The 13,721-nt window shown below is 57.0% G+C and overlaps 6 protein-coding genes across 6 annotated transcripts, besides 6 other annotated features; 5 read left to right on the top strand and 1 right to left on the bottom strand.

Annotated features, from left to right (window-relative positions):
- Positions 1–707: 707 nt before the first annotated feature.
- On the top strand, positions 708–1,925 carry ACLA_035120 (uncharacterized protein; the record flags this gene model as incomplete). The annotated part of the gene is made up of 2 exons (XM_001270734.1): positions 708–718; positions 779–1,925. The coding sequence occupies 2 exons, from the start codon at positions 708–710 to the stop codon at positions 1,923–1,925; spliced, it is 1,158 nt and encodes a 385-aa protein (XP_001270735.1).
- Positions 1,514–1,541: a microsatellite.
- Positions 1,926–2,308: 383 nt separating the features above from the next.
- On the top strand, positions 2,309–3,918 carry pigc (phosphatidylinositol N-acetylglucosaminyltransferase; the record flags this gene model as incomplete). Its single annotated transcript, XM_001270733.1, has 2 exons — positions 2,309–2,657; positions 2,723–3,918. The coding sequence occupies 2 exons, from the start codon at positions 2,309–2,311 to the stop codon at positions 3,916–3,918; spliced, it is 1,545 nt and encodes a 514-aa protein (XP_001270734.1).
- A 38-nt stretch (positions 3,919–3,956) lies between these two features.
- Positions 3,957–3,976: a microsatellite.
- Positions 3,977–4,806: 830 nt separating this feature from the next.
- Positions 4,807–6,327, top strand: ACLA_035100 (putative glycosyl hydrolase, family 18; the record flags this gene model as incomplete). Its single annotated transcript, XM_001270732.1, has 4 exons — positions 4,807–4,883; positions 4,935–5,227; positions 5,292–5,898; positions 5,982–6,327. The coding sequence occupies 4 exons, from the start codon at positions 4,807–4,809 to the stop codon at positions 6,325–6,327; spliced, it is 1,323 nt and encodes a 440-aa protein (XP_001270733.1).
- Positions 6,328–6,767: 440 nt separating this feature from the next.
- On the bottom strand, positions 6,768–8,787 carry ACLA_035090 (FAD binding domain protein; the record flags this gene model as incomplete). The annotated part of the gene is made up of 2 exons (XM_001270731.1): positions 6,768–8,253; positions 8,336–8,787. 2 exons carry the CDS (start codon positions 8,785–8,787, stop codon positions 6,768–6,770), a joined length of 1,938 nt encoding a protein of 645 aa, XP_001270732.1.
- A 688-nt stretch (positions 8,788–9,475) lies between these two features.
- Positions 9,476–9,507: a microsatellite.
- A 204-nt stretch (positions 9,508–9,711) lies between these two features.
- Positions 9,712–9,737: a microsatellite.
- A 35-nt stretch (positions 9,738–9,772) lies between these two features.
- ACLA_035080 (uncharacterized protein) lies at positions 9,773–11,307 on the top strand (the record flags this gene model as incomplete). The annotated part of the gene is made up of 4 exons (XM_001270730.1): positions 9,773–9,899; positions 10,195–10,268; positions 10,340–10,719; positions 10,800–11,307. The coding sequence occupies 4 exons, from the start codon at positions 9,773–9,775 to the stop codon at positions 11,305–11,307; spliced, it is 1,089 nt and encodes a 362-aa protein (XP_001270731.1).
- Positions 11,308–11,527: 220 nt separating this feature from the next.
- Positions 11,528–11,551: a microsatellite.
- A 161-nt stretch (positions 11,552–11,712) lies between these two features.
- Positions 11,713–11,743: a microsatellite.
- Positions 11,744–11,799: 56 nt separating this feature from the next.
- Positions 11,800–13,379, top strand: ACLA_035070 (NAD-dependent succinate-semialdehyde dehydrogenase; the record flags this gene model as incomplete). Its single annotated transcript, XM_001270729.1, has 2 exons — positions 11,800–11,914; positions 11,998–13,379. The coding sequence occupies 2 exons, from the start codon at positions 11,800–11,802 to the stop codon at positions 13,377–13,379; spliced, it is 1,497 nt and encodes a 498-aa protein (XP_001270730.1).
- Between the last annotated feature and the right edge of the window lie 342 nt (positions 13,380–13,721).

Below are 13,721 nucleotides of genomic sequence, written 5' to 3'. Positions count from 1 at the left end.
TTTCATATCTACCTATTTTCATTTACTCCTCGTCGAGGCATCACAAGCGCCCCCGGTCCTTCTTTTGCTATTCCTATCGGTCTTGATATTTACTTCTGTCTCATCCATTGTTAACTGGCGTTCTCACACTACGATTAGAAAGTCGGTATCTCTATCGATAAGTAATAATAGACCATACTTGATATTCTTAAAGCACCTCCCACAGTGTGCTCATTCTTCTGTTCCTAGATATGTCTGATAGCATAGTAGCGGCTTTTTGTGTCCCAAAGAGGGCAACACAGCAGTATCTCTCGGAGAGGCATGCCTGAAGCCAGGAAGACGGGTTTCTGTACAACTTGGAGATTTAATGTAATTTATAACATCTCAAGAGAATTAGGTAGTTCATATCGCTGATCTCGAAAATCGAAATGCCCAAGACCTTAGACCACGCTGATGAGCCTAGGTAGTCGATAAGCCCACTTGAACGCGTCGAGATCAACCTCCAGCCAATCGAGACGCGTATAATGTTATTTTCTTTGTGCCAATGCACCTCCCTTCCACTGAAGACGCTATATGGCGATTGCAATCACGGCGTTTGTCCTGTTGCAAGGATTTATTTGATTTCTCGCTCTCAATGGACTCTTCTCTCCTTTACCCTTCTCTATTTTATATCAAAAAGAGCCCACTTCTGTGCATCTAAACTCACAGAGCTAAGCTGCGCCGCAGACATGGGTGACAAGTATGTATCTATCAAATGGCATGCATGTCCTGACACACGCTAACATGGACACGATCTCAGTTATGTTATGATTCGTGTCCGCTATGAGGAGGACCGAAAACCATCGCTGTCCGCACTCGATGAGGATCTGCAGCCTTCTCAGCGGACAGTAGAAATCAGCCCCGAACCTGAATATGGTCCCAAGCGGCCCATACCAGATCACCTCGCAGATATCCTCGAAGAGTGGCACCGGGAGAGGAAGGGATTACCGCCATGCGGATCTTACAATAGTTCTCGCCCCGTTCAGCAGTGGAAGGTCTTTGACCGCCAAGGCAGACAGATACAACTCTCTAAATACGACATCATCAGTCCGTGTACATATTCAGTCCTTGTCCTCCACCCATCCGACTCTCCCGAGATGTTGGTAAGAAGCCGTCTGCCGCACGGTTCAAAGCATGGAACTTATCTGGTGGCATGGCTGGGCCTCAGCAAAGGATATGAAGCTCAATGCTGCGCCATTCGCATGTTCGCTTCAAGCACGAAGGAAATTGTCTACACGCAAGAAGTCTGGAATAACAACTTCCCGGACCTGGATCCAGAGGGCCAAGGCCTGAAAACGTCGCTGTCGAAGGCGATATCGCAGACGCAGCCACAGGACCGGGGCCGAGAACGTGAGAGGGGGCAGGCACAGAAGAAAAGGAGCGAACAGATGAAGGAAAGGGCTCTCAGGAATTCGCGGGCTGTGAGAAACAGGGCAGATGCAGGGAATAGTCTCGAGTCACCGGACGAGTTTTCAGACACTGCGTCGTCGTCCTCGGAAGAGGAGGAGGAGGAGGAGGAGGAGATCGTTGCTGCATCAACTGCCAAGAAACGCAAGCTTCAGCATCAGTCTTCTAATGCCCCGGTGAAGTCTCCCAGGACGACCAACTCGGCCAAAGTGACAGTCAAACTCGTTTCGTACAAATCGGGCGCCATCCGCGCCTTTCCCCTTAAGGAATGTAAAACGGGGAAAGATCTTTTCCACAAAGCGCAGACATTCTTCCGGCTGTTTGACAGAGATGTCGAAGTGAAGATCCTCTCATGTCAGATCTCGCCGGAGCGCATGCAACATTATCTTTTCGACGGTAGCGAAGGCGAGTTTGATCTCCTCGTTGAGCGTGCCAAGGGCATCAGTAGCACAGATGATGGGCTGGTCACCATCGAGGTCAATCATGTCCTAGGGCTCTGAGAGCTTGAGGAATTCGGTTATTGTCGTATCAGGCGTGATTGGATACCCAGGAGTCAGAGGAGTCTCCCCGGGATCAAGGCGCAAAGCGGCGGGAAAGGTATATATGGATACCATTGTCTTAAGTGTAATTGTAACATATCTGCATTCTTGAATAATAATATGTATATTGTGTTAATTTAAAGGCTGCATCTAGTTATCGAATGTACCATCTCTTTGTAGTTATAGCCCTGGCCAGATGACTAAGTCACCACGTGGGCTTGGGCGCTTCCGGCCAATTCAACTCGAGCGTCGTCGCGATCTTTGTATTCCCCTGAGGGACTCTACAGAATTTCGACCAGGAAATAGCTTAGCCATGCTCCAAGCATGAATTCTGCGTCTGCTCGATGCCTCCTCCACCCGACTCACCTCCCCCCATCCCTCCACCGGTCCCCGTCGAAACCCACCCCAACCGAACAAGCAGCTTAAAGCCACCGTCACACCTCCGAACCCTCCCAGATCCCACTCGACTGGCTCCGGAAGATGCATATCTGTCATCGGCTCATCTAAGAGGTCGAGCTGCGACGGCAAGCTACGATGACTCGCTCCGAGCGCTGAGCAGCAACGCCGCGGGGTTGCGACCGCCGCCCGCCTTCTCCGACGCGGACCGAAAGGAGGCGCGCAAACGGAGAGGAGCGAGCCGACGGAGACGGCGAAAGGGCGCGTGGAAGAAGCTTCTCTGGGTGAAACAGTCATGTACGGGGACCAGGAACCCTACCCCCGTGAACTTGAATCAGTCCAACTGATGCGAGATCTCTTAGATCCGGACAACTACACCGACACCGAAACCTTCCTGGACCATCTCCAGCGGAACCCGCGCGTGCGGCCCTATGACTTCTGGCCTCTTGTGGCGGACTCGACGGTGATCGTGCAGCATGTCTGCTCGGTGGCGATCTTTGTCTGCTGCTTTGTGGGCATCGTCAAGGGACGGGTGAGCCCTGTCTCGGTCGTCTGCTGGGGCAGTGTAGGGACGGCGGTGGGCTGGATTCTGTGGGACTCTTGGGTCTGGAGAGAGCACCACGCGGAAACATCGCGGAATGCGGAGCGCGCTACGGAGGGAGACGATGGCTCGAGCTCCAGCTCGGTCTCCAGCTCGGTGCATCCGTCCTCGTCTGGACCTGGCCCGCTGAGCGGACCGAGACCTAGCCCGGGTCAGGGTCATGGCCAGGTGCACGGGCTAGGGTTGACCATGGCTCCCAATGAGTCCGGTGAGCTGCTTCGGCGACGAAGCACGGGGTTCGGCGGAGACACCTACGGCTTGGCTGACCCCGGCGCATCATTGAGTCAAGCCAACGGTGCTCCCGGCGGTGGTGGTGTGCATCCCGGGTACCTGGCGCAGGAGAATGATGAGACGGCCGTGTTCTCCTCGCGCAACCGCCAACGACTCTCGACGGTCAAGTCGGCGTTTCTGATCTACTTTTCGCTGCTGGGGCTGAGTCCGATCCTGAAATCCCTCACCAAGTCTACGGCTAGCGACTCGATCTGGGCCATGAGTTGCTGGTTGTTGATCATGAACATATTTTCATTTGACTACGGAAGCGGCGAGGGCGCCGGCGCCACCAAGTTTCCTGCTTCATTGTCTACCAACGCGGCCGTGATGGCGTCGACGGTGCTCGCGTCCCGCCTGCCCTCGACGACCCATGTCTTCAGCCTGATGCTGTTTTCCATCGAAGTATTTGGACTGTTCCCCATTTTTCGCCGACAGCTGCGTCATTTCTCCTGGACGGGACATGTGCTCTTGACGCTGGCGTTGGTCATGGTGGCCGGCGGTGCGGTCGGGATGACTTTGCGTGGAGGATGGACCGCTGCCGTGGTCGGATCGATCTTGGGGAGTATCTTGACGGCCTTCGCGATGGGAGGATGCAGCTGGTGGTTGATCAGTCTTCAGAAGTACAAGAATGTGGTGACAGGCCCCTGGGACCCAGCACGGCCGATCATCCGACGACAATGGGACTAGACACTCCAAGCGTTGCGTTACTTGGGTAGAGATATACATTTTTTTTTTTTTTTTTTTTATAACTTCTTCAGTTCGGTCATGAATTTTACTCCCAACCCCCCAAATACTCCCCTAAACCCAAACCCAAAACCCAAAGCCTGTTTGGTCCCCATGAGTGATCGATCATGGAATGCAATCAGGAATGTATGGGACTTTTTTGTCACCATTCACTATTCATCATTCACCCAGCATGCCACAAGGCGGATTCGTGAGTAGTTTCCACCTCGCCAACAATAGCACTATTCCGTCGCTACTACACGCCGGCCCTCACGATCCCTGCAAAGAGCTTTTTTATCCCCCCCCCAACTTCAAACAAGCAGGGCCGACTCAACCTGCGGCAGTTGGGGGCTGAAAGCGCCTCGCCTGCTGATTCTCGTTGGTTGTGTTTGGGGCTTCAGACTGCTGCTCTCCTCTGTCATCCATCTTATTTAGTCCGATCCAGCATACTTCAGGACCCTGTAACTGGGGGCCGTATCCCGTCTCTGCCTGGGCCAAGGCATTCTGCTTCCCCCCACTGTTTCATGTAGGGAATGAAGATGACTCCGTCATGAATGCTGACGATGCTATTGCTCGGTTGGCAGATCGGGGCGGCTAGTACTGCCACTGTGAAAGGGGCCCCATTGTTCAGAATGCCTGCCGGGTGTTACTTTTTAAGCGCAATGTTCCTCTTGTGTCTTGAGTCTCTATTTGTATTTCAGAGGGCCAAAGACAGAGAGAGCTAATTGCGCTCTAGTTTCGGGGCTGCGGTTCGGGTATATCTTGTCGCTGTTGCTGCTGTCTTTTTTCTATTACTATTGACGACCTACGTCTCACTTTCCTTGATTTTTTTTATTGGATTTAGAACGCAAGATGTTCAAACTCCTGTTTCTCAGCCTTTTGGCTGCCCAGTCCGTGCTGGCGATGAGATTCGCCATGTACATCGACGAGTTAGTCAAGGTCCCCATACTATCAGAACGAGCAACATGCTGATCTCTTAGATATCACACCGTTGATCTCCCAGGCAGTGATCAGACTCAGGGTATCACCCACGCGATCATGGCCTTTGCCAAGTCGACTCTGTTTAACTCTGATTCTCCCGCCCAATTCAAGCCCTTCGAACCCGTTGACACCATGCGGAAGCGCTTCGGACCCGATACAAAGGTTATGATTGCCATTGGAGGATGGGGTGACACCGCTGGGTTCTCCGAGGGAGCCAAGGACGAAGCGTCTCGCAGCCGGTATGCGAAGAACGTTGCGGCGATGATTAACAGCCTGGGGTTTGACGGAGTCGGTGCGTTCTTCCCTTCAGTTTCATGGAGTAAGCAAGTTTGATTTATGATACTGACAACCAGTAGACATTGACTGGGAATACCCCGGTGGCAACGGCGACGACTACAAGAAGAACCCCAACTCTGGGAAGACCGGCGAGATTGAGAGCTTCCCGCTCTTCCTGCAGGCGCTCCGCCAGGCCATCGGCAAGGATAAGCTCCTCTCCATCGCGGTCCCCGGTAAACGCGGGGATATGATCGCCTTCACCAAGGAGCAAGGTCCCAAGATCTGGCCGTCCGTGGATATGGTCAACGTGATGTCGTATGATCTGATGAACCGCCGGGACAACGTGACGAACCACCACACCAGCGTCGCCGGCTCGCTCGATACCGTCAAGGCGTATGAGGAGATCGGACTCGACCCAGCCAAGATCAATCTGGGCTTTGCGTACTACGCCAAATGGTTTACCACCGATCCCAGATCGGACTGCAATGATCACGCGCTCGGGTGTGCAGTCGCGACCCTGGAGAACCCGGATGGAACGGACGCGGGCACGTCCGGCGCGCTGACGTTTGAGAAGAGCACCATGTCGCCGGCGCCGGCGGATCTGAAGGTGTCTACGGACGGAACCTGCGGCTTTGCCAAGGGCACCAAGTGCCCGGCTGGGTCGTGCTGTAGTCAATATGGCAGCTGGTATTTTCATTTTCATTTTCATTTTTTTTTTGCCCCGGTGTTGTTACAAGTCCCATTCACTAACCCTTCATCATCATCGATAGCGGTACCGGCAATGACTTCTGCCAGGCAGGATGCCTTTCCGACTACGGCGAATGCAAAGGCATCTCGGTCATCGACTCCTGGCGCCGTGCGCTCAAGGACGGCAAGACGGACGAGAAGGCCGGCGGGCAGTACTACTGGGACAGCGAGACGCATCTCTTCTGGACGTGGGACACACCGGCGCTGATCGAGCGCAAGTTCACGGACATTGTGGACGCCGAGAAGCTGGGCGGCGTGATGGCCTGGAGCTTGGGAGAAGATAGCCTGGACTGGGGACATCTGAAGGCGATGCAGAAGGGGGTTGATGCCAACACCGGGGCTCGCGTCGGGGGGCCTAAGTGCCGTTGAAATCGTCTTCGTTTGTATGTACTTTTGTAGACAGAGAGAAGCCAGAGAATAAATCGCATGCCTTTATCAGTTTTGTTTTTTTTTTTTTTTTAAAAAAAACCCCCCGGTACATACCGTTGACTACCTAGTTGTTTGTGTATCTTCCTAATCTATACGTCAAACCATCAACGGATCCAAAGCAATCCGGTTGCGGCATACAGCACGGGGGTATTTTGACCGGCGTCCATCAGCCGCGCAACCATCACAACAGACAGCTCCCTTCTCGCTCAGCCATAAATTCAGAGAGGGCTCTGTCTGCTTCCTCGGTCGCGGAATTCATGCATTGCAAACGTCTCAACTTCCAACCAGTCCTACTGCCACTGCCACTACCGCCATGAAACAACCTCTCCTCTTCCTTCTTCACCTCTAATGACTCCGGGCCATTGACACGATCGACAGCGTTAAACCCGACACAGACGACCGTTCTGATCCGGCAGCCCGTCCGCGCTCCGGACGACCCAGTCCTCGCTCCCCACCGCGGTCGGCGCGTAGAACAGGCCGAACGGATCATACCGCTGCTTCAGCGCATACAAGCGCGCATAGTGGCTGCCATAGAACGACTGCTGGAAGTTCGGTTCCAGGACGGTGGCCTCGGACATGTACGCGCCGGCGTCCGGGCAGGTCTGGCGCCACCCGTCCAGCACCTCGGTGGCGAAGGTCTGCATGGTCTGCAGGATGTCGCGGGGCGAGGCGGCGTCGGCCCAGCTGGTGGAGGTGATGGCGTGCAGGAGGGTGGAGCGGAAGGCCGGGTTGGCGGCGTTGGCGGCGGCGCCGGCGGCGAGCTCGGCCTTCAGGTTGAAGGCGAGGAGCGGGTGGCCGGCGCGGATGGTGGCCTGGAGCGCGGCGAAGGTCTGGTTGAGGCGGGCCGGGTCCTCCCAGTTGGCGCGCGGGAAGAGCCGCGAGCCGGTCATCATGGTCGACAGGGCGACGGACTCGAGCGGGAAGCCGGCCTGCCAGGCGGCGTGGAAGGTCGGGTAGTAGGTGGTGTTGGGGGTGTAGGGGATGGCGAGGGCGTCGAGCTCGTCGAACCACGGCTGGAGCAGCGCGTGGCACTGCGCCACGGTGTGGTTGACGGCGAAGAACGGGTTCATCAGGAAGCGGAAGTCGCGCGGCCCCGTGGGGAGGACCCAGAAGTAGGCGTACGTGCCGGCATCGGCGTGCGCGGCGAAGCGATCGAAGTACGCGCGCACGCCGGCCCAGAAGGTGTCCGCGGAGACGGTCGGGCCGGTGCCAAAGGCGAAGGTCGACACCGTCACCCCGACGGGGGGGTACACGCGCGAGATGATCGACGTGACCACGCCAAAGGTGCCGCCGCCGCCGCCGCGCAGCGCCCAGAAGAGATCGGGGTCGGTCTCCTCGGTCACGGTGACGAACCGGCCGTTGGCCAGCACCACCTCCAGCGCCAGCACCTGGTCCGCGGACAGGCCGTAGCGGCTCGACAGGGGGGAATGGCCGCCGCCGAGGACGTAGCCCCCGGCCACGCCGACGGTCTTCCCCTCTCCGCCGACGGCGGTGAACCCGAGCTGCTGGGCCATGGCGTAGAGCTGCTCGGCCTGGACGCCGGCGCCCATCTTGACGGCGGGCCCGGTGTAGCGGGCGCTCTGGTAGTTGGGGAGGTACGCGAGGTCCTTGAGGTGGTGGGTCCAGATGGCCAGCGCGCCCGCGCCGGTGGACTTGCCGCTGAAGTCATGGCCGGTATTCTTGACGACCAGGCGGAGGCCCATGTTGCGGGCAAAGTTGACGGCCAGCTGGATCTGCGCGACGGTGCTCACGTTGACGGCATAGCTGCTGTACCCGCCGACGGTGCAGGAGCCCGACGGGTCGCTGGTCGGCATACAGGTCCGGCCTTCATACAGCGGCCACATGACGGAGGCGGGATCCGCAGCACTATCGCCCCCCCCCCCTTTCGTCAGAAAGCCGCACTCCGCGAGCGAGGGAGGAGGGAGGAGGAGGAGGGGGGCGCACTCACTGCATGTCCGAGTTGGTCCAGTTGGAGGTGACCGCGGCACATTGGGTCGGATTATACTCGGGCCACGACGAGTAGCACGGGGCGGCCAGGGGAACGGTCTTGATCAGGGCCCCGCCCAGGAGTCGGTCCACGAGGCTCCAGACCACGGGAGGTGGCCAGAACCAATCGCCGGGGAAGGTCTTGCAGACATTGAAGCCGCGGACGGAGAGGTTCGCGGACGAGGCGGTATCACCGAATGCGAAGAGATCGGATTGGTTGGCGAGCACGGGGGCGAGATGGGCCAGCAGCGAGTCGGTCAACTGCAGGGTCTCTGCCGGGAAGAGCGAGGCATCTGCAGCGGTGGATGCAGCGTCGACGGGCTCGGCTGCCACTCTGGACGCAGTGGTGTCGGCCTTGCACAGGGTGGTGAGGGCCAGCGTGGCCAGGAGGACGACGGATCGACCAGGCGCCATGTTGGATGTCCTACTATGTACGTGTCTACCGACGAAGGTGGAGAGGGAGATGCTCTGCAGGAGCGATTAATGATATTTATACGAGATCGATCGGTATTGCTTTATTGAGGTGGGTTGGGGGGATTGTCCACCAGGCAACAGTAGTAGCAGTAGTAGTTCCAGCCCTACTGCATACTAAAAGCGTAGTGCTCAGAGTCTTCCAATCCGGCAGTTCAATTGCCGGGATATCATCATATCATCAGGTGTAGTCAATTCCCATTCTGATCCGTGACAGGTCGTCAGTCTTGATGTCCCGTCGAGGATGGTGGTTGAGCCTCTATACGCGAGCATCGAGGACATTCTTTGGCCTCCATGGTAGATACCAAGGCAAGAGGATCGTATGATGGACTGGAGAGCTCCGGAGTGTTAGCCAGCTGGTGAAAAATGGACTATCTCTTTCCATAATCCATAGTCAAGCCTCCAGCCCACCTTTTTTTGTTTTTTTTCTACTCCACTGGGGGGGGACACTAATAGTTTCATCATTTCAGGTCTTAATTGGCCGTTCTGTTCTGCACAGGCTCAAGACTACCAGCCAGTGGGTTTTCGCTTTTCGCTTGAGGGATCCCCAATTCCCAATCGTCCGGTTCAGGAAGGGAGAGATTTTTTCCTCCATACGAACTACTGAGCGAATGGTTCTAGCTCGCAGGGAGTTGCAGTTAGTTGCACTTAGTTGCACTTAGTCCGGGACTAATTCGAGGCACTGACCCCCTCTGGAGAGACATGTTGATGCTTAACTGACAGTGACAGGCTGACAGCATTATTATTATTATTTTTATTCTTCGTATTCTGTTCCAGTTTCGAACCTTCCGGTGGAAATTCGACGGGCGGTTCAATCATCCACGATCGAACTATCGAAATTCCTACTCTCCTCTCGAGATGCCATTGCCCTTCCCTTCCCTTCCCTTCCTTTCACTCAAACAACACCCGACGATGAAGTCACGGTACAATGGTCATCGATGACAGTCACCAGAAGACTGCCTTGGGGGTGATTGTGGCCTTCCCTGTGTTGGGAGGCATTGCCGTGATTCTGCGATACTGGAGTCGCTTCCTGTCCAAAACCTCGTTTGCGGCAGGTGAGTCGAATCGCATAGACGGAAAAGAAAGGAAGAAAAAAACGAAAAAAGACTGACATCGGCGTTGGATGGAAGATGATCTGTTCATCGCGCTAGGATATGTATGTCGATCGATCTCCGCGAGAGTGGAGGCTTCATTGGGAGATCAGAGGCTGATCCGGGGGATGTCTGGTCTGGTCTTCTTTTAGATTCTCGCCGTCGTCCAGTCCATCACTTCGTGGTACTGTGAGTCTCTGCCATCTTCTCGCGATCTTCGTATCTCTATATTGACTGGTCGTCCTTTCTCAACCCCCAGACGTCAAGGCCAACTATGTCGGGATTCACATCTGGGAAGTCCCCCAGGATCGCGATATCAAGTCCGGCATGATCGTAAGTGCCTGGAGACCGAGAGAGACCGAGAGAGAGAGAGAGAGGCTCAACGCTCGTGGGATATTATTTAGTGGAGCTTTGCCAACCAGCTCGTCTACAACCCCTGCCTGACCATGATCAAAATCTCCATCCTGCTGTTCCTCCGTCGCCTCGAATCCAGGTCCACCGTCGTCAACCTCCTCATCTGGTCCTCCATCGTCGTCACCGTTCTGTTGTTCGTCATCGTCCTTTTCATTGATATCTTTCAATGCACGCCCGTCGCGTACCTCTTCGATCCCACCATCGAGGGGGGCTCCTGCATCCACCAGGCCGCCTTTTACGTTTCCACCGCCGCGACCAACCTCTTCACCGACCTGCTGGTGCTCGTGATCCCCATCCTCATCACCTGGTCGCTGCAGATGCCGGTGCGACGGAAGGTCGCCGTCTGCATCATCCTCAGCTTTGGCGGCGTGTACGTTTCTTCTCTGTCCTCTTCCCCCCTCCCCACCCGATCCTACCGGGACAAAAGATAACGAACCAAACCCCCCTCAGGGCCACCGCCATCGGCGTCTGGCGCATCATCAGTCTGGCGCAGTTCTTCTCCGTAGCGCCCAACCCGGACCCGACCTACAACATCAACTTCTGCAGCTCCGCCATCGAGGTCAATGTCGCCGTCATGGCCGCCTGCGCCCCGTCCACCAAGGTCCTCCTCGCCAGGTACCTGCCGCGGCTCCTGGGGACGTCCAAGGGCGTCTCGGGGTCCCGCTACGGCGCCAGTGGCAGCTGGAATCCGAGCCACCGGCTCCGATCCGACGCCGGGTATTCGCGGACCAAGTCCCACCGGGAGGCCGAGGATGATATCGAACTGGCGGATCCGGTCCAGGTCAAGACGCGTGTGGTGGCGGCGGAACGGGATCTGCAGACCGTTCCGCGACGGGGAGACCGTCTGAGTTGGAGCAGTGAAGATGGTCTGGCGGGGATCGTGCAGACGATCGATGTGTCGGTGCAGTATACCCGCGATGGGGAGCAAAAGACGGGAAGTATTGATCGTCTCGTTTGATGTTGATCCGATCCCGTGGACTCCATGATCGAGGTCGACTGTGTACGGACGGAGTAGGATAAATCTACCGCGACGGCTCACCAACCAACTACACTAGAATCTAGTCGATCAGCTCATCCAGCTTGGTATCCGCCTCTTCTCGTCTTTGGACTCTTCCGTTCGTAGTCACGATAGCCTGGAGAGGATTGTGCCACGATCGATGGGCCGTGCTGTATGCCGTAATCACAGTGGTTAATCACAGTGGCCGCCATGGATCCCTTACACCACAAATGTGATCGGCTGGTGGGATCTGCAGTTGATTTGATGATGACTGATGACAGAAGAAGAAGAAGCCAGTTGTACAGCCGAGATGCCGAGTGAGGCGGGGGTGAGGGAGAAGATCAACCAAACTAACATCCTCTCCTTCTTCTTCTCTTCTTCTCTTCTTCTCTTCTTCATCCCTCTGGATTTCTATCAACTACGAGGAGCACCGTGGTGTGAAAGAAAAAAAAAATGCCAGAGTACAACCTTCCCTTCCAGCTGGAAGACCCCAGTCTTCTGCATTTCGACTCGTTTGTGGGAAACCAATGGGTTCCCGCCAAAAGTGGGCAGCGCTTTGAGGTCGTTGGTACGTTCTCCCCTGCCCTATCCTCCGTCCAGACGATCGAGTCGATAGACCAAGGGAACGAGCGCTCAGATCCAGTCAAATAGACCCCGGCTCCGATACCCCCTGGGCCAGCTGCCCTGCCAATCGCGTCGAAGATGTGAATCCGGCCGTGGAGGCCGCCCATGCCGCCTTTGAATCCTACAAGAAGACCAACCCGCGGCAACGCGCGCAGTGGCTCATGAAATGGGACGCGCTCATCCGTGCCGCCCGCTCGGATCTAGCCCAGATCCTCACCCACGAGACCGGGAAGACCCTGGCCGAGTCCTATGGCGAGATCGACTACTCCACGGGCTTCACCTGGTGGTTCGCGGGGGAAGCGGAGCGCATCCACGGCTCCGTCAGCGTGCCGGCCGCGCCGAACCGCCGCGTCTTCACCATCAAACAGCCCATCGGTGTGGCGGCCGCCCTGGTGCCCTGGAACTTCCCCATCGCGATGGTGCTGCGCAAAGCCGGCGCCGCGCTGGCGGCCGGGTGCACGATGATCGTCAAGCCGAGCCCGGAGACGCCGCTCACGGCCCTGGCCCTGGCCCACCTGGCGCACCAGGCGGGCATCCCCGCGGGCGTGTTCAACGTGCTCACGACCGACCTCGACAACACGCCGTCGCTGAGCGAGGCGCTGTGCAAGCACCCGCTCGTCAAGAAGGTGACCTTCACGGGATCAACGCGCGTCGGCAAGCTCATCGCCGCCCACTGCGCCGAGGGCCTGAAAAAGGTCACCCTCGAGCTGGGCGGCAACTGCCCCTTCCTCGTCTTCGACGACGCCAACCTCGACCAGGCGCTGGACCAGCTGATGGCGCTCAAGTGGCGCCACGCCGGCCAGGCGTGCATCACCGCGAACCGCGTGTACGTGCAGGCGGGCGTGTACGAGCGGTTCGCGCAGATGCTCAAGGAGCGCACGCAGGCGCTGGTCGTCGGGCACGGCGCGCGCGAGGGCACGACCATGGGCGCCGTCACGACCCCGCGCGGCGTGGACAAGGCGCTGGCGCACGTGGAGGATGCCCGGCGGCGGGGCGCCGACGTGATCCTGGGCGGCGGGAAGGTGCCCGGCACGCGCGGCTACTTCTTCCAGCCGACCATCCTGACAGGCATGACGCCCGAGATGCTGGTGTCGCGCGAGGAGACGTTTGCCCCGATCGCGGCGCTGTACCGATTCGAGACGGAGGAGGAGGCGGTGCGCCTGGCCAACGACACGAGCATGGGGCTGGCGAGCTACGCCTTCACCAAGAACGTCGACCGCATGTGGCGCATGCTGGAGAACCTGGAGGCCGGCATGATCGGGATGAACTCGGGCAACTCCTCGGCGGCGGAGTCCCCATTCGGCGGCATCAAGGAGTCCGGCTATGGCAAGGAGAGTGGCAAGGATGTGGCCGTGAATGAGTATCTGATCACCAAGACGGGGACATTCACGATCGAGGGACAGTATTAAACGGCAGGCGATGTGAAGGCTACCTTGGGGGGGGGGTGGATATAGAAAGGTCTGAGTAGTAGGAAACGAGACCATTTGAATGCCATGAAAATCAATCTCGTTACCTCGTCTGGCTATCATAGGTACCTAGTCGAAGTACATCGGGTTTTCTATTCACTTTTTTCAATGCTCTGTCCTGAGATGTTCTATGTTCTGATCATGATGTCCCGAAAGTGCTCTCTCTCATCATCGACTCGACTCCGCTGCATTCAGCATTCACAGGGATTCATTCTGTTGAATTGTTCATCCTCATCTTCCCTCCAACTCCTCCTCCTCCTCTTTGTTTTTCAAATCACGGACCAC

This window comes from Aspergillus clavatus, genomic scaffold (genome assembly GCF_000002715.2).
Source record: "Aspergillus clavatus NRRL 1 1099423829802 genomic scaffold, whole genome shotgun sequence".
Classification (NCBI taxonomy): Eukaryota; Fungi; Ascomycota; class Eurotiomycetes; order Eurotiales; family Aspergillaceae; genus Aspergillus; species Aspergillus clavatus.
This window is presented reverse-complemented; position numbering and strand designations above follow the sequence as displayed.